Below are 23228 nucleotides of genomic sequence, written 5' to 3' on the forward strand. Positions count from 1 at the left end.
ATGAAAATGAGGGACGCCTGGGTGGCTCAGTCGTTAAGTGTCTGCCTTCGGCTCAGGTCATGATCCCAGGGTCCTGGGATCGAGTCCCACATCGGGCCCCCTGCTTGGCGGAGAGCCTACTTCTCCCTCTCCCTCTGCCTGCCGCTCCCCCTGCTTGTGCTCTCTCTCTATCTCTGTTAAATAAATAAAAATCTTTTTAAAAATAATAAAAAAAAGAAAAGAAAAATGAAAATGAAAGAAAATGAGGGGAAATGGTTATACTACCCAAGCAGTTTGTTATTTTCAAGCCCCAAAGCAACACCAGTTTATATTTTCAAACACCACACAGTAAACCTGCGGGCCACCCCACAGGTAGTTCATATGTAGTCTTTCAGGCACGGTTCCTGAGACCTTTACTAAGCCGTGCACTGCGAACAGAACTCTATAACACTCTATTTCTTAAAAAATAAACCCAACTTCAGATGGCCAATGTGGCCCGGATTTGTGAGTGTTTTCTGAACGTTCTTGCTTGGAGCGGAATGGCAATGAGGCACACCTCTCAGCGGCTGGGGTGAGGGGGCCTTGCAAATCTGCACCCCATGACCAGCTACCAGCAGCAATGGCTGTTACTGCCCACTGCCCTCAAAGGGAAGAAACACACAAAATCACCCCAATACCAAAAGCAATAACAAATAGCTCTTTGGAACCCTGGGGATTTCAGCAGACCTGAACTTGACCTTGAAACGCTCAAATGGCACCACAAGGAACTTGGGATATGTTACATACAAGAGACCTTGCTTAAGCGACCCCTCCATCCCTCTCACTGTTGGACCTCACTTTTCCATACATTACCCTATACTTCTGAGGACCCCTCCTTCTGGGACTTCCTGCTTTCACAAGAGCGAATGTATTTAATTTAATGATTGATCAGGATCATGAGTTGCCAGGTTTCATTTTTTTTTTAATAATGAAAATCCATAAGAGTTTAAAATATTCTTAGACACACCTAGGCAAACACCACTGACCTCCACGTCCCCGTGAATTCGCACATAAGCTAGCGAGCACCTCGGTGCTGGCTGGCCCCCTTTGGCACCAGAACACAATAATTTATTAAGCTTCAATACTTAATAAGTGTGCACAAATATCATGCAAACATATGCCCATACTCACAAACAAAAAGTGTATTAGAGTCGTAGACTTATACAAAACATCTTGTAAACAAAGGGAAAGAGGTTGGCATTCTCTGTACAAAATATGCAGGTTTTTCCTTTTTTTAATAATCTGTAAGATGCATCATACTTCTGGCATTTTCAAAAAGTGAAAACTGTATAAAAATAAATATTCTATGTACAAACACACACACAGGCCCATCCCAGGTTAGAGGCATCACTGCAAAACAAAAACACACAAAACAGAGTAGAGTTAGTGTCGGTGGGCTTGCGGGGGTCTCCTTCCCTTGTGGGAAAGGAGTGTGCTCTTTGGAGGGCTGCGGTGGTGGGCGACTCTGGATAGGAGCACCACGGCCCCCTGGGTGCAAGGCCCTGGCGCCGTCTGCACCCCGAAGACAGAAAATCACTTTCACCTTCCTGTCATCCCCTTTGTGGACACTAGAGGGCACTTGTTCTCCATGTGGCCTTTGGAGGCCGGGCTGTGGATGAATCGCTCCATCTTCCCAGACTGAATTTATGGCGCGAACCAACAGAGACGAGGCTCTCAGGCTGCTTCCCCAAGACACTGTAGCTCTTGACGGTGACTGTTCTTCCCCTGCTAAGCTCAACCCCTCGCATCTCCTGGTCAGGGATGCCTTGGGTACCTGGGCGTGTAGGGACCCCGCCTTGGGCCTGGTGTCTTGGTGGTTTCACTACTTTTAACTGAATCCTGTGAACTAATGAGATTCTGGGCATTTAGCACAGAGGAGCTATCGTCTGATTGTAAGTGTGCGTCTGCCGTCACTGAGACAGGGCTAGATTAGCTAAGCACCAAGTTGTGGACATGCTGGGATCTCCAGCCCCTTTATGAGGACAAACCAACAGCTGGAGACCATGGGGTGAGGGCTGTGAGACATCTCAGTGGGAGCAAAGTGAAGAGGGGCCGTGGAGGGAGGGTGAGCAGCACGTTAGGGCTTCTGGATTAGCAAACTGATGGCCCTCGTCAAGTTGAGGAGCCCTGTGCTTTGGGGGCCCTGGATGGGTGGGGTGATCTTGTGCAGGGGCATAGCCTTGTGGTGTCAGACAGTTTTAAGGATGGCAATGCCAAGGGCGAACAAATGAAAACTCACTGCTGGTAGGAATCCTGGGACCCCGGGAGGGGCTGGGCTGCAGGACTCGTGTGTGCAAACATGGAGCTCTGGCAGTTTGAGTTCAAGGGGAAGGGTAGAGTGGTGACCCGGCCAGTGTCTAGGAGGAGGTAGGGAAGTGATCGGAGTGTACAGTTTAAGCAACTCAGATTTCCTACATCTGGGTAAATGTCATCATGTGGCTTAATGGCTTAAATGACTTCGTGCGAACACTGAGAATAGCTACTGATAACTAATTCTAAAACGTGGTCTAGTAGTCTTTGGAGGAAAGTGCTGTGGAAATTAACCACACAAAGCATAAAGATGTCAGCTGTGTGGCTACGTGGAAATTCCAGACGCTGGGGTCTGTGGATGCCTTAAAAAGCATTTTAAAAAGTTCTCTAAGTGCATGCAGTGTGTGGGACGTTTAATGGGCACCCTGCCTTCGGGAGCGTTCCTTTCTCAACCCACGTCATTTGCAGAGAGGCCCAGGGTGGAAACTGCACGTGCTTAATCACACTTGAGAAGGGGGGGCACCACAAACCGCTGGGCAGCCTTACCTTGTTCCAGCAGCCCTGGACTGGTAAACCGTCTTCACCCTATAGTGAGGAAGGAAGGCAGATGGCTCAGACTCCGAGACAGCCCCCCAAGCAGGCGGGACGGGGGGACAAGGGCCACAGACACTGCGGCAGCTGATCAGGATGCAGCCCACCTCTTGTCTCTTTCTCTTCTCTGCTGCAGGGCAGAACCTCGGAAGGGGCTGGGAAGCCAGCCAGGCGGACTTCCCATTGACTAGGGTCCCATGTAGTTGTAGGGCAAGGCCAAGAGGGGCTGCCCTAGCCTGTGGGGTCAGCCCTAGCCTGTCAAGGACAGCCCTAAGCCCCGCGGGTCTCTGCTCTGGCTGGACTGAGGGCTAGGTGCTCATGGGTAAGTCACTCAGCGCTTGGCGGCCTGTCTTTTCCTCTGTAAAACCTGGGAAGGCACAACTGTATGAAATGGTCGCTATGGTGCCCCCAGCTCTCCTACTATCTCAGTTGCCTCTCTTCCTCAGCGGTAAGAGGAAGACGTCTAGGCAGGTCCATGTGATAATCAGTAAAGAGGAGGACGGGACACAACGGGGCAAGCCACCTCACAGGTATTGCCACGTGGCCCTGAGGTGCCTTCCGCAAGGCAACGCTGGCCTCTGGCACAGCCCTGGCCATCGTTGGGAATTTGGGGTGGGGGGGATGAAGTGGAGGATGGGATGCTGTGCGCCGTTTGTCTTCTTTGCTGGCGGGCCCCCTGCGGAGCACCTGAGTCTTCTTGGGGCCCGATGTCCCGGCTTCTCTGGCATACCCTTTGGGGAATCTGGAACTTTCGTGAGACAAAGTGGGGAGGGTGGGGCTGAACCGGGGCATAGATCTAGTTCTCAGTCCGTGTCTACTAGAACTGCAGCCCAGATTCTAGAATTCACAGTCCAGGGCACAGCAAGGATGGACACAGGGTTTCGGGGGGACCGGAGCAAGTGGTCAGCCCAGAGGCAGTTGAAGGGGAGCCTTCTGTGCCCCAGACCAATCTTAGCACCATGACAGGTGCCTAAACCGCTCACCTGACATTCAGCAGGCAGCCGGCCTGACACGGAGGGCCGAAGAAGTCTAGTTACCTTGTGCTAAGATAGCTGCCCCTGTCCCCACGTCCACAACAACACAGCGCAGGAGACGGGGAGCAGAGCAACGGCGAGAAACACAGTTTGCATTAAGGACCAAATAAAGATGACCTTTGTTGTCCCCTCTGGGTCAGGGAGGGTCTGCAAGGGGAGGTGGGACACTCCAGAGCCTCATGAAGACCTTCTGCCCCCTTCCCCAGCCTGCCACGGTGCAACACTCCACATGACTCTGGAAGGGAGAGGAGCCTCCGCGGGCCACAGCGGTATTCCCATTGGCACATGAAGGTGGCGGGGCGGGGGGGAGGGGTGCGGCGGAGGAGAGCGAGGCAGGCAGAGGGAGCGTGGGAGAGAGGTGGCTGGAGCTGCAGCGGGCGGGACTTGAGGCGTTCAGACCGTGGGAGGCATGTGGCAGAGGGGAGACCTGGCTGGCGATTAGCGGAGGTCTCTGCAGGGGCCAGGGAGTCCCATGGTTGCATGCTCGGGTTCATGGGCCCGGGCGGTGGGGAAGTGGGGGCGGCGAGCAAGGGTGTCAGCAGTGGGGAAACAGGAAGCAAGCTACTCTGTGCTCTTCTTTTGTTGCGTGCACTGGTCCTAAAAAGTCTCTACACGGGGCTCTGTGGTCACCTCTCAGGGTCACAGAGCATATTTTCTTATAACTTTTTCCCTTCTCTTCAAATATAATTCCCGTGGGACCCTGGGGCGGGATTTGGGACCCGGAGTCCTCATCTGACTATTGCTTGTATAAAAATAACTCCATGAACTCCAGAACTCCTGGGGACATTTAGGAGAGAAGGAACCTTTTAAGCCAATTGCCTTGGCATGAGGGGCCATCTTCTATTCCCCTTAAAGGGAGGTGAAAAGATAGCTGTGGGGGCGAGAGTGTCCCTGCCCCAAGGGGGCCGGGGGCCGGGGCCCAGCACGAGCCGCACTGTGGCCACTCCGCCGGGACGTGCTTGGAGAGTATTCCCAAGTGCCTCCCCAGCTCCTGTCTTCCCTTCCTCAATGACATTCCCAACCTTTCCATTCTCTTCCAGACTTGCTGGTGGTGAACCATCTAAAGATGGAAGGAAGGGAAGCCAAGGGAGGATTTTCTAGGGTCTTTCAGGGTTTGAGCAAAAGGGGACAAGGACAAGCCCTTTAGTCTCTAAAATCCTGGTCTTGGACTGTCCCCTGGTTCTGGTGGTACCACTGGGGCGGTGACCCCAGACCCAGCCTGGAGGAACGGGCAGGGTGGCCCCCTCCTCTACCTCCGTTCTAGAACTTCTCAGTCTCCCCGTGTTTATGAGCATGCCCATTGGTCCCCTGCCACCTCGCGAGATGGCGGAGTGGGAAGGGCTGTGGCACCGACTCAGGCATCTCATTCAAGTGTTTTGCTAGGTGCTCAGCAGATGCTTTTGCCGAATCAACTGCCATGTGTGAAGGAAGAGGAGTCGGGGTTGCTACGGGCCTGGCCAGAGAATCCACTTCCCTAGCTTTCTTTCTGGGGGTAGGATGGCTAGAAGCAGCTGTGAAAGGAGAACCATATGCAGCCAAAGCTGGCTTAAGGGGCGGACGGGACGGTTCACATGAAGGGGATGAGCTTTTGAAGCAGCTGTGGGAAGAAGCCAAGAAAACATTCTGGCAAACTTTGCATGCTCGAGGGGGCATGGCGGGAGCCCCTGAGGACCGGCCAGGGCAGGGTGACCCCTAGCGTCTACAGAGAGAAGGGGCAGGAGGCATGTGGGGGGGCGGTGTGTGGTCAGAGAGGCATGCAGGCGAGAACCACACACGTGCGGAAGCCCGAATCGGCCATGCAGGCAGGGGAGGGTGACGCCATACCAATGGGCATGGGGCATCCAGTCCGTCCAGCCCTGGTAACCCCGGCTCCCCTTTCTCTCCTTTAAAACCTCGGTGTCCCTGTTCACAAAACCAACCACGATGATTATTTAGGTCAAGGCTGGCCAGCTCCGACTGTGGAGTGGAGAGGCCCAGTCCCCCCCCAGCCAGGATGCAGGACCCTCGACGCAGCTACAAGGAGGGCCACAATCCCAGCGGATTCCCACTTCCCAGATTCAACTTTTGTGCTCTCTCTGGCTTCCACGAGAGCTGCGCTTTGGAATGTTTACAGCCAGCCCCCTCTCCGTTTAAAGACTCGCTTGGAATAAACATGGATGAACTTCAAATTTAGCGTATCATAATTTTCAGAACCTTCAAACGGATTGTGAGGGCACTTGAGAAGCCCGGCTAATGTGCCACAAATCCTTCCTTATAAGCTTGTTTGGGGGCTCCTGGAGGGGCTCTGTCTACTGATTTTGGTCTAGGGCTTCACAGGCTTTAGTTGCATGGCTAGTGGCCGTGGGAGGCTGTATATGAAGAGCCCCCTTTCTGGCCTTGGTCTACCCCGTCTGGGGCCTGGGGTCCTGCATCCTGACGGAGGATTCCAACAGCTTGAACTGCTGGCCACAGAGGTGGCCACGAAACGAAGAAGGCAAATGTGTGGCTCACAAATGCTGTGCTGGCTTCCAGAGCTATCCTGGAGCGGAGGGCCGAGGCCTGCTCCAAGATCCCTTTCCTCGGGGACCGGGTTCTTGTTTCCACACATCAATTGTTCTGCGTCTTCAGAGGAAAGGGATTTGGCCAGAATGACTTGCAGCTGTGGTTTGAGGGTACCACCACCAGCAGAATTTTCCTGGCCAAGTGACAGGATAGATTTGATAGCATCAGTGTAGACATTCGTTCGTCATCTTAGCTTATTTGCCTTCTTGGTTTCCAACTTGCAAACCTCAAGGAAAAAACCAGAACAATGCAAGTGATAAATGAAGACATACCAATGGGCAGGGGGCATCTAATCCAGGCGCTCCTTGGTCTCCCTTATCCCCTTTGGACCCTCTAGAGCCTTTCTTCCCCCTCTCCCCCTGTAAATAATGGTTTAGTCCAAGAGAAAAAAATAACATCAAAACTTTAGGATCATTCATTTGTTAAGGTTAGAAACAGAAAAAGGAAAAAAAAATTAAAGAGGGAAAATAGCGTGGCTTAAATAGGATATTCTTCCCAATAGGATTTGAGGTCAGCACCCATCCCCACCCGTCTATAAGCTGGGAACGCTGGCTAAAGCCAGGTGGGCAGGGCGGCGGCGGAGGAAATCGAGGCCTGGGGGCTGGGAGCCAGTAGGGCTCAGAGCTGGAGGTGGAGGGAAATGTAGGAGGAAGCTACTCAGGGCCAGTTTTGCTAATTCTGAGCCCAGAGCGGGCCTGGGATGAACAGGGGGACCAACTTCCTTCTCCTGGTGGGTCCATTTTTGAAAGACTTTGACCTGACAACTTTGGTCCCAATTGGTTTCCATTCCTTTGATATTCTATTAGGAGGCAGGATGATTTTATTTAGAGCCCTGGGGTGTGTGTGTGTGTATGCGTGCGTGCGTGTGAATGTGTGCACATATTGTGTGCACGTATGTGTGTATGAATGCGTGAGTGTGTGCTTGGGAATGTGTATACACGTGTGTGCATATACGAGTGTGTGCTTGTGCATGAGCGTACAAGCTCACACGTGTACGTGTGTGTCCAGAGCTCCTTGGGTGGCCCCTGGCTCTCTGATAGGTCCTCCCACTGTATGTGGGTCTCTGGTCTCTGGTCTGAATGGGAGGCAGCTAATTTGTATACAGACAAGTTGGTTCAAGGAACTCATTTGTTTCTGAAAAACTTCAGTAAGCATCATCTTTCTAAATCGAACCCCCTTCTGTATGTGTCGGGGTCACTCTCCATTTCAAGAAAGGCTACGGGGACTTCGCAATGAATTTGAGTTTGGATTTTCCTATGTTGGGTCTCCTTACAAAGGGGCCAAATGTGCCCATGGGGAGTCTTCTTGGGAACAGTTCTCCTCTGCTGCAGAAGGCTGACTGTCTCATGCCGGGGGGCTTCCAGAATGCTCCTCGAGGTGGACAAGGCCTTGAAGGCAGGTAGCACAGGGATCAGAAGAAAGGCTTGGAGCCAGAGCGGGTCCCGCCTATGACCAGCAGTGTGTCTTTGGCAAGTTACTCAACCTCTCTGAGCCTCATTTTTCTTCACCTGTACCACGTGGATAATAGCTCCTGCCTCAAAACTTTGTTGTGATGTCTTTGGGCACATTTAGTGGTGCCATTTAATGGTGGCAGAGAGTCCGTGCTCAGTAATGATAGCTGCTTCACCATGATTACTGTGGTGACAATGACTTCCCGCGAGCCTGTCCCGGAGCCAAGCTGGCTGCCCGTGGTTTGGCCCGGCACGTCTACCGTGTTCCCGTAGTGGCAGATTGCACGGCTCCTGGGGGTGCAGGGGGACCAAGGACAAGAATGTTTCTTATGTTTCTCTGAATCTTTGGAAACGCCTCAAATCTCTTGATTCCAGAGGTTCCCTGTAATCGCCAGTGGATTGTTCTGAGTTTTCTAATGTGCAGACGCTTCCTTGGAAAGTGATGTGTTCAGGAGGACACGTGTATAAGCGTATTAGGTGCCATCCCATTGGCTCTGAGCTACGCCCGCCGATGAGAACATGACGGCGTGAACAGTCCCCGAGCAGTGGACCAGCAAAACCGCTAGCCGTTTGGATGGGAAGCCCCAGGGGAAACTTTCTCAGCAAAGTGGTCCCTCTTTCTCCTCGGGTCAGGCCAGTGTAAAAGTGAACGCAGTTGCCTATGTCCAAGGGGTGGGCAAAACTCCCGAGGAGTTGGTGGGGGTGGAGTTCCAGGTCCCGGATGATTTGCCTTCAGGCAACAGAGGGTCGGCAGCGGTGGTCCTGACTTTCAGGGTGTGTAGCTTGCACTATGGGGAGGCAGGTCCTAAGGGCCCAAGAAATGGCTTTAAAGTGGGTGTCCTTCGAAGGTACTAGAGTACTAGCTTTACCTACAACCGCCCTGCCTCCCACCCCCAAAGAGTGACACAAAAGTGGCCCTGGTAAAGAAGGGATTGTAGGCGGGGAAAGGGCAAATAAAAGCTTTCTTTAAAAAATACAGATACAGAACTTGATTTCAGAGGAACTGAGTTGAAGCTGGGAGAGTGGAGGGGAAGGATGAGGGGGATGGGGTCTGGGGATGGGGCGAGCGCGTCTGCGCGAAGTACTGAAGGAGAGAAGGAAGGAAGAGTCCGGCCTAGACCAAAAGAGATAAGGGAGGGCGGAGAGGTAAGGAGGCCAGGGGGACCTGGCGGAGCAGGCCTCTCGCACACACAAGCACGCACACACTCCCCAGCCGGGGCGTCTTGAAGAGTGACGGCAACCTCCCTGCATGCACGCAGACTTTCCAGTTGGCTGGCTTGCAGGCAGCTCCACCCCTGCACCCAATTTTCCTGATGCCAAATGCCAAATTCATGCCACCCTTTATCTCCCCCCGCCTCGCCTTTTAAGCTGGCTCCACGTGGGACTTGAACTCATGACCCTGAGATGGAGACTGAGCTGAGATCAAGAGTTGGACACCTAACCGACTGAGCCACCCAGGCGCCCCTGGGGCACCCTTTATCTTGTGACGAACTCTTTCATCCTAAACGTGGCTCCTGTGCCAAATTCCCAGGGCTGTTAGAGGCTGGGAAGAGTGTCCCTTGTGACAAGGACAGGACATTCTTTCCACGGCCACGTGTGTTCTCTTAGAAAACGGCCTGTTTTGGGCTCTGGGCCTTAAGTGCTACTACAAGGACCTTCTTCCTTTCAGGAATGGAAAAGAGGCTCCAAGACCGTTGCCTGGTGGGACACAGAGAAGCATAGTTTTAAGACGGGGGTCCCCGTTCACTGTAAGACGGAGCAACGGGCTTGCAGCGCGCCCACTTGGGCCTCTCTAATGGGCCCAGGCATGACATGTGGTGAAGTTCGAGAGCGGCCTCAGGCAGCCACCTTCTCATGCCTGGTGGGGGCCGGGGCTCGGAACACCTGCAGCTTCGCCTTCACGAGCAACGGTGAGGCTTCTAACTAGAATGTCATTGAAGCCCCTCTGGTCTTTTCCCTTGACCAAAGCGTCACTATTCTGAGCTTCCAGGCCTCAGGAAAAAGAACTGGCCGTGGCAAAGCGCCGACTCTGCGTACAACTTCCTTTGTTTTGAAGGCTTTCTTACGAAGCCCTCACATCTCCCCCCAGGAGGTCTGCTAGGGCCAGTGGTATTAAGAGGTCTGTTTGAAGAGGCGAGATGCAGGGGGCACTCTTCCAGGACATTCTGGTGTCTTGAGAGTCAGATCTCTCGAATGGAGGACACAAGCTGTTGCTTGATCCGCAAACCTCCTCTTTGGAACTAGTCAGTTGTTCTTTACGGGTTACCGGAAAGCGAGTTCGTGCAACCTGTTTTCTGGACTTGACCTTTACTAAGTGACATACTGCTAATTGACAGGTGGGGCAGGGGAAGGCTTGTAGAGCCTCAGGGAGGAGAAGTGGAGGAGAAATATTCTCCCGCTGATTCCTGGGGCCTCACTGGCTCATTCAACAACCCCAGAGCCTTGCCTCAGCGCCGCCCACCACCTGTGATAAGGGCCTTGGCCTGCCCCACCTCCGCCTCCGAGGGGAACGTGATCATCTCTGGTTGTGCAGCCTTCGAATGGCTCACTGCTGCAAGCCAACTGAAAAAGTCATAAGAAATAGCTTAAAAGTATTAATTGAATATGCTAAAGACAACCAGAACACTTTATAATTAAGTTAGAAAGGAGATTAGTATGCCAGCTAAGAGGTGGAATGATCAATTTTTTTTCTTTTTCTTTTTTCTTTTTTTTCGTGGCCTCAATTCTTTGATGGCACAGGAAGGAAGGTGGGCTTCCCCACCTGCCTTACCAGCCAGCACATTTCCGGAAGTAGGTCTGATAATTCCAGTGGTTTCTAGACTTGGTCTTCCATGGACAGTTTGGTAGGCGTCACTCTGCCTGCTTCCTCTTCTTTATAGAATATATGGAACAAATTGAGTTACTTTCGACCAGCTGCCAGGAAGGAGAACTTAGGGCTAAAGAAGAGTTCAATAAATCTTAAATGGAAAAGACCGGAATTGGTGCAGGATATAAGCATACAGATTCTGGCACTTTCTATCCATGAACATGGTTATCAGTGTTCAAAGATCAGCTGGAGGACCTGGGATCTGGGAGCCACCTGTTCTGCCTCTAAAGCTCTGCGGGAGCTTGGTATATTTTGTCGTGGTCCTGGCCTGTCTCTCCCTCTGCGACCCTTGGACAACGTGACCCACTAGAAGATGCGCTGGGGCCTCTAAGTGCTGTGGGTCACACTCTGGGGACCACTGTGATGAAGCAGCAGGCGAGACCTTCTGTGAACGGACCCACAGCTCATCTCTGGGTCCGAGGTGGTTAAAGGGTCCCTGCTGAGGCCAGATGTGGCCTGTGTCAGATACGTGGCATGTGTCCCATCCTACCACATGGCTGTGGGGGCCGTGGACGTTCAAGAGCTCTGTGTTGGTGATGATGGCAGAAACCAAAGGGACAGCAAAGGACCTCAGAAGGTACAATTCGTTTCATGGTCCTGCAGGCTCTTTCCAAGAGAAATAATGGCTGTGATCATTTTTTAAAGGGTTGGCTGCTTACAACAGAAGTGTGCTTGTGCTTGGAGCCGGAATTTATTTCTCTCTCACCAGTGGCCTGGGATGCCTGGCGAAACGAAATCTCAGAAGGCTACGACTAGGTGGGTCTAAAAATACCATCGAGGGGTCCATTAGCAGGGCACTGCAGAGAGTGGGCACGTGGCTCCCATGGCTGGACGACAATGTTAATCTGATGACCACTGTGGGATTCGGTCTTCCCTTGCCAGGTGGGAAAAAACCATGCTTCCATTTCAGGATCAGGCCCCAGGCTGCCCGCACGCTAGAGTAAGCCCTTTACTACAGACAGAGCCTTTTAATTTTGGATGATTTACCAGGAAGAACTGTATTTGCCAATGTTGGGTCAGGAATTCCCAATTGATCATTCCACCACATCATGAAGACATTAGTAACCACAGCCAAAGTGCAAGGGCTCAGACTCACCCGGTTTCCTTTGTCTCCGGGTGGTCCATGTAAACCCTGCAATAAGTCACAGAAATGAAGACACGTTCATGAGAAAGGACAGGAGGGCCGTCCAGGCCTTCCTTCCAGGCTCAGAAAGGTCTGATGCCTAATTCCTCAGAGACAGGCTTAATTATCCCCGTTTTACAGAAGGGGACAAAGGGACTTGACCTCAAAACACATAATGAGTTATGGGCGCTCGCTCTGCAGCTGAGGCCCTGGCCTGTGGCCCTGTTCTTCCAGCTCACTCCTCCCGACAGGTGGCAGGTGCTGAGGACACGGTCTGTGTGCAGAGCAACTCTCCCGGCAGAAGAGGTGTTTGCATGGCTCTCCCGCCAGACTCTCGCCAGAAAAGTGACCCCAAAGCTGCTCTTTTCAAGGTATAGGCTGTCCTCCATGACTTCAGCTAGGGAAGCAGCACCAGGCAAAGACTGGCTGGGGTTGACTGGAGCAAAGTTGCTTGGGCAGCCACACATGGAGCTGGTGAACAGATGTACAACCTTCAAGTGGGTGGAAACAGTGGTCCTGGCTGTCTTAGGCCATCCACTTTTACAACAACACAGCAGGAAAACTGGGGAGGCAGTCCTGTCATGAAACATCTCCTTCTTGCATTATAATGATCTGGCTTTGCTTCTGCCCTTCCTCAATGGCCGTGCACATTCATCTGAGAGACCCCCCACCCCGCATCCCTTCAGATGGTCCATGTGGCTGAGGACCTGGTACCCCAACAGGGCCCACGTGTGCCCAGGTTTGCCTCGAGCAGTGCCCAGCAGGGAAGTTCCACGACCACGTGGCTTTTGGCAGCTTCCTCTGTCATAGAAATCAGCATTCTCACTCGGCTCTGGATGTTTGCTCCAGGCTCTGGGTAGTCTGCCCTGGCAGGGCTTCTGCCGGGGGATAGCGATGGGGGACAGAAAGCTCCAGTCGCATGACACTTACAGGAAGCCCAGCTGCTCCTGTTGGTCCTGTCATCCCCAGGTCACCTTTGCTGCCCTGAAACAGGAGAAAGAAACCCATGAGCTCCCCCTGATGTGGGAACCACCTTTCGCCCACCGTTTTCTGTTCTGTAGGAAACCCCGGGAACCTCTCCGGTCCCTTCAAAGAGCCCTCTACGAAGCAAGGGCTCAGCGGAGGGTGTGACTGGTGTGGACTCCACCATGGCGGGGCGCTTGGAGGCCCCCCTCCCTCCAGCGGAGCCCATTCCCCAAGGCCCTCTGGAAAGACTGGACAGTGCCCTGAAGCTACTGGCTGGCCTCAAGCAGAAGCCGAGAGGGAAACAAGGAGCAGGAAATGAGCATGGACAGAGAAGAGGGGGGAGAGAGAAAAAGAGCTTTGTTTTCTTCTTTGAGGCCACAACTGTCACCTCTGAAAGCAGCCATCCTGGTCCCCAAAGTGGCTGTGATCTCGGCAGGGACATCTATGTCCCTCTTCAGAAGCTCCCCACCCTCTACACCCTCAGCTGTGTGGTCAGTGAGTGAAGGGGACGGAGTCTCCCCTGCGGCAAAAGGTCCACAGATGCCCCGCACAGGGTCTAGCGCCCCCACAGCCCTCTGGTGATCTCCTGCCCCAAATGTGCAGAACCTGGGGCCTGGCTGGGAAGAGCGGACCCGGATGGGATGGGCGGCCCTCCTCCTCCCCTGAGCCAAGTCCCCCAGCAGCACCACACACGCGCCCACTCCATGGGAGACAGTGACTGTGGGAGCTGGCCTAACGTCCTGGCCTCCTGACGTCTTGGTGTTGCCCGGGATTTTCTTACACTACCTGGCACTCCGTTCCATGCTGTCTCCCTAAATCATCACAAAGCTTAGGTGTGTCCGCTCCCGGCAGCACCTGGGGCCCAGCCAGACGGAGCCTATGACCGACGCCAGGTGACCAGGAGCCGGGCACAGGAAGCTGTCCGTCTGTCCACTCGTAGCGATAAAGTGGGCAACTCAGGCCGGCCGGCTCCCCCACAGGCTATTGTGAGGGTCACCGGGCGAGGCCACGGATGAGGTGCTCGCTGGGCTGGGGGGACGGGTTGGGACCAAGGACCTGCGGCTGGGCAGGGGCGCTGGACCCCTCCTGGTGTGCAGGGTCTCTGGCGACTGAGCACTCACCCTCTCGCCCTTTGGTCCCGCTGGGCCTGGGACTCCGATTGGTCCTGGAGTACCCTGGGGGAGGTGAAAGAAAGCAAAGGTGAGGGGTCTGATGTCGGTGGGGAGCCCCGGGAGGCCCGCCCGGCACTGGAGATGAGCAAGGTCCAAAGGCCCATTTTCAGGGTTGGCGAGGCCAGGCTCGTTCAAGGCAGTCATTGGACTGGGGCGTCTTCCTGTTTGGGGCGGGGGCCTCGGGCAGAGAGGCCTCCCCCTGCCTCAGAGCCAGATTTGAGGAGGGAAACCCTTTTGCTTTCCCACCAAGCTTGCCAAGGCTGAAAACGGTAGGAGAACTACTGCTTCATTTGCTCCCTGAAGCGCTTGGCGGGGAGTGGGGGAGGCCATCGGGTGGGGGCAGGGGCCGGCACCTGTTTGCTGTTGCAGCTCCACATGCAGGGGGGGGTCATGCCACAGAGACTGATGCAGATGCACACACACAGAGGCAGGCGCGGGGGGTCATTCAGCCACTGCTCACCCCACCCGCCCCACCGCGGGCCACCCTGGCCTTCAGCCTCTGTCCCCACGCCGTGGCCCTACGGGGCAGGCCGGACCGGAGAGTGATGGGTGCGCTTCCGTGTCTGCGGGCACTAGCCTGGCAGCGAGGGGGGTCCCACCGCTCCGGACTCCGGGCTCCGGGGGAGTCGGGGCAGCTGGAGCCTTCGGCTTAGAGGCGGGGCGGGGCTGGCTATGGCACACTTAAGCACCTTTCCCAGGTCCCCATTGTCCACCCCGACTAGAAGGAGGTCTATATTTCAGGTCTATGTTGCTCTGCCTCCGTGTTTAGGCTTCCTGCTCAGACGAGGCCCTGAGGATGTGCGGCTGGCAGGTGGGCAGTTCCCGGTGCTGCCCCGGGCTCGAGCAAGTGGGGAAACACTGATTTATGTTATGAGAAAAAAAAGAAAGAGCCATAAGACGTCCTCCGTGCCCCCTCTGCAGCTACGAGGGAAGACTATGGGGTGTCAGAAATGAGAGCGGCCTGATCAGGGTCATGGCTGAGAACAGCGCTGCAGGGTCACTGGCCGGCTTCAAGTCCAGCCTCGAAGGCCTATCAATGCTGAGATATTGGAGAAGCTTCTTGGCTTTCTGACGGTCCATTTCCCCCCCCTGTAAAAGGGGGATGATGACATGAGTGTTTGCTTTCGAGGCCGCTGCCCGGCTGAAATGGATGAAACGCACCTCACGCATTTGGCACTGGTAAATGTTAGTATTCGCAGGGCGGGGTTATTCCTCCCACAAAACTTTTCCTTTAAGGTTGTGATGTTGATTTTAATGAGAAAAATACAACCTGAGGTCCAAAGGGGACAGAATCTATGACTTTGCCCTGCTCCCCTCTGTCCAGCAAGAATGGAGGACAGTTTTGGATTCTCTGATTCCAGCCACAGATCATCCCCCTAGCCCTGACCGGCCACCTGGGGAAGGCACGCTAGGTGTGAGGAGGGTGCATAGGGACGGACTCGGGTGGGGGGGAGCACAGCCCAGAACAGAGGTCTAGTCTCTGAATGGGAGAATCTACAGTGTCGCCTCCACAAACGCGTGGTGGGGAGGGGCTCTGGAAAGGATGTGGCCTTGGGCAAGGCCCGTCACCTCCTGTGCTTTCTGAGGGCACATGCCATCGGATGAGGCTCTGAGTGGGGCTGCTCTTGGTCCTCCCCCTCTCAAAGCTCTAGGCTCCCGTTGGCATCAGTTGCGGATCCTCTCCGCCTCCAGGCCTGTCCTCCCCTCCATAAACGGAACCTTCCAAATTCATCTTCCCCCCGAGTGTCATCCCAGCCAGCTCCTTAGAACCTTGTCGTCTGGGCCTCAAGACTGTCCCACAAGGGCCAAGCTGGGACTCCCTGGCTGGTGGGGGCTGAGCACACACACCGCTCTGGTTATGGCTCGTGGGCAGGGAAGTCCAGCTGCCTGGCCCTGGACGGTCAGGGATCCCTAGACCCTGGGAAGGTGCCAGGCTTCAGTGGGAATGCCACTTCCCTAAAGACCTCACGAGGCATTCTGGGAGGGGCCTGGAAGGTGGACAGGAGAGGAGAGACTCTTTTGCTGATGCTTCAGTTGTTTGTCACCAGAAGAAGGGCCAGGTGCTTTCTAGTCATGAGTAGGTGATGCCTGTTTTCTGGAATCAGAAAGAATGGAGAAAGAGGGGACCCAAGCGTTCCTCCTTTGCTCTGCATAAACCCCTTGTTGAGTTGCGGGGCAGCCGGGGCACCACAGGCAGCAGGGTCACGTGCCCGCAGAGCACCGAGCTGGGACCGTCCCATATGATCCTAGATGCTACACCTGGCCTCACCCCAGTACATACCAGAGGGGGCTGCACAGGACTAGGAAGCCCTTGTGGGCAGACAGGAGATGGACAGAGCTCACAGCATGAAGACAACACAGCACGACGGGTACATACAGACACTGTTGTGCTTGGTGGGCACGAGTCGTGGTCCCAGCCCCTGGGGCAGGGCTCCCAGGCCTCACTCAGCCCTCCACCCCATGTCCAGCGGTCAGGAGACCCAGATTTGAGGACCCTGGGTCCACACGATGGCCAGGGGAATTCAGAGGAAGGCCACCCATCTTTGGTCAAGAGGCCTGAAGAAGTATTTCTGAACTGGGCATAGATGGTACATTTCTGGTGTTGGTGATGGGATAAGGCAGGACTCACTGGGAAAACGAGGCCACAGCGGGACAGGGACAGACAAGAGGGGTCACAGGCCGGGGGTGGGGTGGGGCGGGCTGAGGGGTAACGGAGAAGTGACACTCACCGGTGGCCCAGGCCTGCCGTCCAAACCTGAAGCTCCCTGGATGAAGGGAACATGTTTGACCGAAAGAAGGGGAGGGGAGGAACGGGAGGGAGAAAAAGGGACCGGGGGAGGGAAGAGGTGAGTGAAGCCGTGACTCCGGACAGACACAAATGCTGGTCATCAAACAACACGGGAGAAATAAGCTTGGGAGGACAGGTGATGGTATTCACACGGAAACCAACAAAAACGGACACCGAGTGGCAGTGTGGCCGGCTGCCGAGGAGGCCTGTGGCGAGCAGTGCAGATGGCCCTTCTCATCCTCTGTGCCCCCTGCCCCCCTCTCTCCTGGCAGAGCCTCCCAGAAATCCCTCTGCCAAGGGGTTGCAGTGCTCTGGGGAAAGGGATGCAGAAAGAGAATTCATGGAAAGGTGTCTGGAACCAGAGGGAGGGCCTCCTTCCCAGGACGGATCTCCCTGCAGCGGGACAAGCCTATGTGAAGGGTGGGTTGTCTTCCCAGCCTTTTTTTGCGCGGCTGTGGAGACGGGCCAGGCTGGGGAACCCCGAGGAAATCAGTACTGAGTTATAGCACCTGGCTTGGGAACGTGGGTAGAAGCTGGCCTGCTTCTGCTCTGGGGGTGGCAGGGGGGAAGGCCCTCCGATGTTAGTCCTCCCGATGCCTGACCTTTCTCTGGCACTGCGTGGTTTGCAAAGCTCAGCACAAACGCAATCCATTCCTGTTCTCCCAGACAGGGGCCCTTTTAGAGAAAGAGGCTTTGGGGGCAGCTGACTGGGACAGAGGTCTAAGGCCACGTATGCCCTGGAGTAAACTGGCTGGCGGGTGGGATGCTAAGACCCGCTTGCTATGCAGCATCCAGTGATACATGAGGTGCGAGTAGGTGCTCTTGCTCCAAAGCTGGGCTGGGAAGCTGCCCCCAAGACACACCTAGGAGGCCCAGAGGGAAATTTATCTAATGATTGCCATGCGACAAACCAGAGAGAAGGCAGTGGGGACACTCCAGCCCAGTAAGGAGTGAGTTCTTAAAAACGGCTACCAGCTGAGCCTCAAGAAATGAGCCTAGGCTTCAGGATTTTAAAGGTGGGGGAATGCCCCCAGGCAAGGGAGGACAGGGAAAAAGGTGTTGGGTAGTAGGATCCTCCAGGGCCTCCCTTCTCAGATTTAGGATCACAAACTTCTGGGATGATCCTGACTCATGGCCTAGAGAGCTGAGGTTCTCCACCCCACGGCATCATCAGCATTTCCTGAGGGGAGAGGGGGAGCGTAAAATAATAGAGATGCTTGGGCCCTCCCCCACCCCAATTCAACCAGAGTCTCCAAGAGTGAGGCCAGGGTAATGACTTGTTTAAAAAGCTCCAGGCAACTCCAGTGTGTAGCCAGCACTGAGAACCACTTCCGTAGGGCCAACAGGAAGAATTCCATAGGATGTTCTGGAAAAACAGGCTGCTACTCTATGGCATAAACTATGGAGGTGAAGCTGAAAATCAGAACTTCAACTAAATATCCACAAACTTTGTCTACGCAGTACCAATACCAAGTTATCTTGAGACATCTGGAGCAGGGGGCACAGACTGGTGGTTTTCAGGCCATGTGCAGGCCACTGACATATTTGGTTTGGTCTGCGGAGTTGCAAGTAATTTTGATTTAATGTTAGAAAATGGGGAGATTTCACATAAAATGCCAGATGTCCAGCTTCCTTGGAAAAATGAGACCATCTGGAAGTACTGGGCCCTCATTCCCCCCCAGATGACAGTTAGCTGAACGGAGGAGGGACTGCTCTCCTTAAGAAGGGATGCATGGCCTCCAGCGTGCCCTAGTCCCCACCACTCCCTCTTGCCTCTCTGAAGTCCCCATTTGTTGCCATATGTGGAGATGCTGTGTTGTTTTCTTAAGCTAGCAAAAGTATTTCTCTGTACCCATGTCTCTACTGAAAGTTGACAACTTAAAGACAGACTGGGCACTTTTGTCTTTCCTCCGGCACTTTCTTTGTTTATATAACTTGTTTGGTCTCTGTGCCATTTGCATTTCGACCCCAGACTAAATTCTCCAGTATTCACGAGGGCCTTGGGGCCCTGAAGGTGGACAAGGGGAGATTTGTGGTTGAGTGCGGGCAGGAAGGCTCTTTTCTAGTGAGGAGTACTTAAACGTTCTGGACACAGCTGAAGACATGGGAAAATGTCTGTTAAAGTCATCAGTTCCCTGTAGTCTGTCAGGCACATCAGCTCCTTACATGTCCTACATCTGATGCACTAATGAGGGTGTAATCATACCTATTGCTTTTGCTGTTTGGTTGCTGTGATTATATTAACCAGACCTTCAAGCTCTGCCAGGCTGGGGTAATTGGGCTTCTCTTTGTTCTTCTGCTCTTTATGGCTTCCCAGGGTGGGAACTGGCCTCGTGCCCAGGACAGAGGAAGCCCCAGTGGCTGGAAAGAGCCCCTTTGCAAGGCGATGGCCTCAGCAAAGGAGCGGCCTCTGGAATGGCCTAACCACTGACTTCATATGTGACCTCAAGTGACTCTCTCTTCTCTGGGCCCATCAGTAAAATGAGTAGATGGATCCGTGATGTCCATTCCAGCTTTCGAAAACCAAGCCACAAAGAGTGCCAGCCCCACTGGGGGGTGCGGGAGGAGGAAGCCCAGGGCTCCAGGGTGGGTGGTAGAGGGCATGCACCTGGACATAGGGGAGGCAGTGATGAGGCCAGGAGCCCACTGGAGCTTGGGGCAAAAGATTCGCCCAGGCCAGGTCCCCACATCTGGAAATGTAGATGCCTCCCGAGCAGCACCTCGCCCCCACCTGGGGTCTGATCTCAGGGCAGGCTGAGATGAGAGATCTGAGTGGCCTTAGCCTGCTGGGACCAGAGAATCTGCCTTTGTACAAGCTTTTCTGCTGTAGCCAGTGCTGAAGATAGGGAAATAGGTGGGAGTTGGAGAACATTTCACCATCTTGTTGCTCCCAGGTTCTCTAAGCTTGGCTCCCATTAAGGGCAGATTTTTATTGCCTCCGAATCAGGCACATGTAGGGCCTGAGGCTGTTCTCAGGCCACTTGAGGCTCTCCAGCTGGGGGCTCCTTGGGTGGGGGGCCCTGTCTTATTTAGCTCTGCATTCCCTCCGACACCCAGGTCGGGACCTGGCCCAGAGGAAGCCCTCGGGAAGGGAACTAGAGTCTATAGTCTTGCCCAGGTAGGAAAGCAAAACCACATGGAGTGTTCTGGAATGCTCAGAACTTTAGAACCCCCAGTTTTGCAGCAGCCTTCTCCCAGGGTCCTGCACGCCACCCCAGCCTCCTCAGGACCACCCAGCTAGGCTCCTCACAGGCTTGCTGGCTCTGAGATACTTACGGGTAATCCCAGCGGCCCTCGATCTCCTTTCTCTCCCTGGACACCCTTCTCTCCTTTTGCTCCATCTAGTCCTGCTTCCCCCTGAAGGAAAGGGAGGGGGGAGATCACACAAGGGTATGTCTCAGACAACTCGTTCTTGCATCCTGGGATCCTGGAGATAGGGGTGGGTTGGGGAGATGGGGGCAGGTAGAGGATGGAGGAAGGAGGGGGCAGAGGTGGCTGGCCCACGGATGGAGACTCTAAGAATCCTTGAATTCCTAGCCTGGTTCTACCTCCATTAGACTCCTCGGTATCCCTGTGGTAACTCTGAGGTCCCCAAAGGAAAAGGGGATGGGTGGAGCAGAGAAAGACCCACAGGGCAGTTCTAGGTCAGGCTGGGGCAGAAGTGACCGTTTGCAGAGCAGGAAAACTGGGGCCCTGCAGGGATTGGCTGGCAGGTGCCTGGAATGCCAGCATGGGAGCTCTGAGGCTCCACAACTAATTGGGACAAAAAATTGCCCAACAGTCTCTTGAGGAATATTGGGGGGGCACGGGACAATATGCCATCAGTCCCAAGGCCCTCTTACCCAGCTGAAATGCTTTTGAAGGGGGAGATTGGGAGACCCCCCCAGGCCAGAGACCAACGGGCTTGGACCCATGGAGGGGGCCCACACTACACCCCTCCCTGTCTCCACCCTACTTCAGGGTGAGTGAAAGGTCTGGGGCAGGTTACTTGGAAAAGGATTTCCTCCTTTGCTAAGAATCCAACCCGTTACTCATAGGGTGGATTAATGGATGAGAAAATTCTAAATCGGAAGCCTGCCCAGTGTCAATGATGGGTGCTAAAAGGACTTCATTCTCTCCTGGTTGTAGCCACTGGCCAGTGTCAACACGATTCCATTTAGGGAAGGGACTGGCTGGGCTACCCGTCTCCGAAGGACTTTCCTTCTTTTCGGCCCTCTCTGACACTGCCCCTTCCCCCACCCCAGCACCTGTCACATGACCTCTTCTTACCTTTGGTCCAGGAACACCTTGGAGCCCCTGCGTTTGGAATCAAAACAAGGCACATCAGAAATGCATTTCTAGGTAAGTCAAAAACACCTCGTCCGCAAGTTGGACCACAAAAGCGCAAGGGCCTGGGGTCCCTGCCCAGGGGAAGTGGAGGGAATGCTAAGGGGGTTTGTGCTTGGGGCTCCCTCGGGTGGAGTCTGAGCCAGGCCTCCCCAACCAGGGACTGACTGTGTCTCTGTGACCCCCACAGCTGACCTAGAGCCTCATGAAAGGAAGATGCAGAAGGAACACAGCAAAGGTTGATTAGATTTATGGATGCGAAGTGCTTGGAGCAGTGTCGGGCACGTAAGAAGTCTCGGTAAATGCTGGCTGCCATTGTTCTTACTACTACTTCTGCCAATGACAATGGGTGACACAGTGCCATGGGCCTGGGAACCCTGCAAAGGAAGGACCAGCCTCTATTGGTTTAGGATGCTTAGGGGCCCTATAAAAGCCCCATCTTTTCACCTGTCACCTGGAAAGGCCAATCCAGTGGGGCTGGTTTTACATCACTTTCCATCTTAATCCAGATGTTTTTGCTGCTGGTTAGCAGGAAGGAGGAAGGGGGAGAGCAGGCATCTGACAGCAAAGGGCAGAGCTTAGTGACAGAGGGACTCCTGCGGGGTGGTGGAACCAGACCCCCGGCTGCCATGCCAGTCAACTGTTTCCAGGAGAGCCGGCAATGCCCAGTCTCTTTGGTGTCATTGACATGGTGCCGGTTTAACATGGGAGGGCAAAGGAGTAGGGATGAGAAAATCCCACCCTGGGAGGAAGAGGTGACAGCAACTGCCAGGGGGGAGGGGATGGTAGGGACCCAGTCACAGTGGGCTGAAATGCTGACAAGCCCTCCCCACTTACCGGAGGTCCGGGGGGCCCCTCTGGCCCTGGAGGCCCAGGAACCTAGAATCCAAAGGGAGATGGTTAGCCCACCCCCTGTTACACTCCAAGTGGCCTCCCCTTCTGACATGGCCCACGGTCCAAGCCAGAGGGGGACAGAACTGCCCAGCATGTGGTCTCCCCAAAGAAGGCTGAGAACAGGGTGGAAACTCATAGCAACTCATTAACCTGCACAATGTTGGGAAAAAAAAAACAACAAAACCCCACATATTGCCAGGAAATGCTGTCAAAAAGTCTAGACTTCCAGATTTTCTTGAAAAAAAAAAAGAAAGAAAGAAAAGAGAAAAACCTGGCAGCAGTAGGCCCTTGTTCATGCATGGCCATAATTGCCTGGAACTGAATAAAACCTTTCCCCTCCAGGTGGGGCATGAAATCTTCAGATTACCCCAGTCCCCACCACTCCCTATTGTCTGTGACCTGGAACTTTGCATTCATTTGTTGTGTGCCTGGCATTTGAACTTGAGACCTTTGGCTTACAGGAGCAGAGACTGGTTATATGGAATGGGGGGGGAGGCTGAGCAGCTTTTGAAAATGTCCCTCAAGTCCCCTCGGGTTTGTAACAGAGACTGCTGGTCTCTGCTTCCCTTTAATTAAAGGCAGGAGGGAGGCAAGAGGGAGGCCTGCCTGCTTCTTTCTGAGCTGGTCACCCCATCTCAACTTTGGGGCTCTTCTTGCCTTCTCAGGGTTCGAATCCCACAGAGTATGGCCAGAGTGGTGACCCTCTGTCAGGCCACCAAAGAGGAGCCCCTGAACTTGGGCAGGCCGGGTCCCTCTCATGTCTCTCGGATCCATGGACTTCTCAGCTCAATCTCTGGAAACTCCATATTCTTTTCTTAAAAAGTTCAGTGCTTTCTTTCTCTATTATAAATAAGTGATTCATGTATCCTGATTGTGGTGGTAGCTACACAGACCTACGAATGTATTAAATAAAATTCACAGACCTATACACACCCCCCCAAAAGTCAATTTTACTGTACGATAATTTTGAAAATAAAAAAACTTAAAGTAATAACAGACCCATCAAAATATTTTGTAAATTAAAGGGAATTGAAAGAATGGGAAGAATAAGTACGTGAATACTCCTAATATTCTGCTTTACTTCCTTCCACTCTTTTTTTGATGCATAAAATGTACATAAATATATGTCCATGCTTAACAATGATTTTTTATATATAATTTGATTCTCTGCTGTTTTGCATTTAACCCAAAACCCGGTTTTCTATTTT

The 23228-nt window shown here is 53.8% G+C and overlaps 1 protein-coding gene across 1 annotated transcript in view; it reads right to left on the reverse strand.

Annotated features, from left to right (window-relative positions):
* Positions 1–923: 923 nt before the first annotated feature.
* The window catches only part of COL13A1 (collagen type XIII alpha 1 chain), a 76016-nt gene continuing 53711 nt past the window's right edge, over positions 924–23228 (reverse strand). The window contains exons 27-36 of the mRNA XM_081823097.1: positions 21964–22005; positions 21070–21096; positions 20077–20157; positions 16742–16777; positions 13962–14015; positions 12805–12858; positions 11848–11883; positions 6707–6793; positions 2815–2853; positions 924–1368 (exon numbers count right to left, since the gene is read on the reverse strand). Of these exons, the coding sequence (XP_081679223.1) occupies positions 1366–1368; positions 2815–2853; positions 6707–6793; positions 11848–11883; positions 12805–12858; positions 13962–14015; positions 16742–16777; positions 20077–20157; positions 21070–21096; positions 21964–22005 (459 nt within the window). The 3' untranslated portion in view covers positions 924–1365. The remainder of the gene's footprint in view (positions 1369–2814; positions 2854–6706; positions 6794–11847; positions 11884–12804; positions 12859–13961; positions 14016–16741; positions 16778–20076; positions 20158–21069; positions 21097–21963; positions 22006–23228) is intronic.

Source organism: Leptonychotes weddellii, chromosome 6, assembly GCF_054177405.1.
Source record: "Leptonychotes weddellii isolate Sample4059 chromosome 6, ASM5417740v2, whole genome shotgun sequence".
NCBI lineage: Eukaryota > Metazoa > Chordata > Mammalia > Carnivora > Phocidae > Leptonychotes > Leptonychotes weddellii.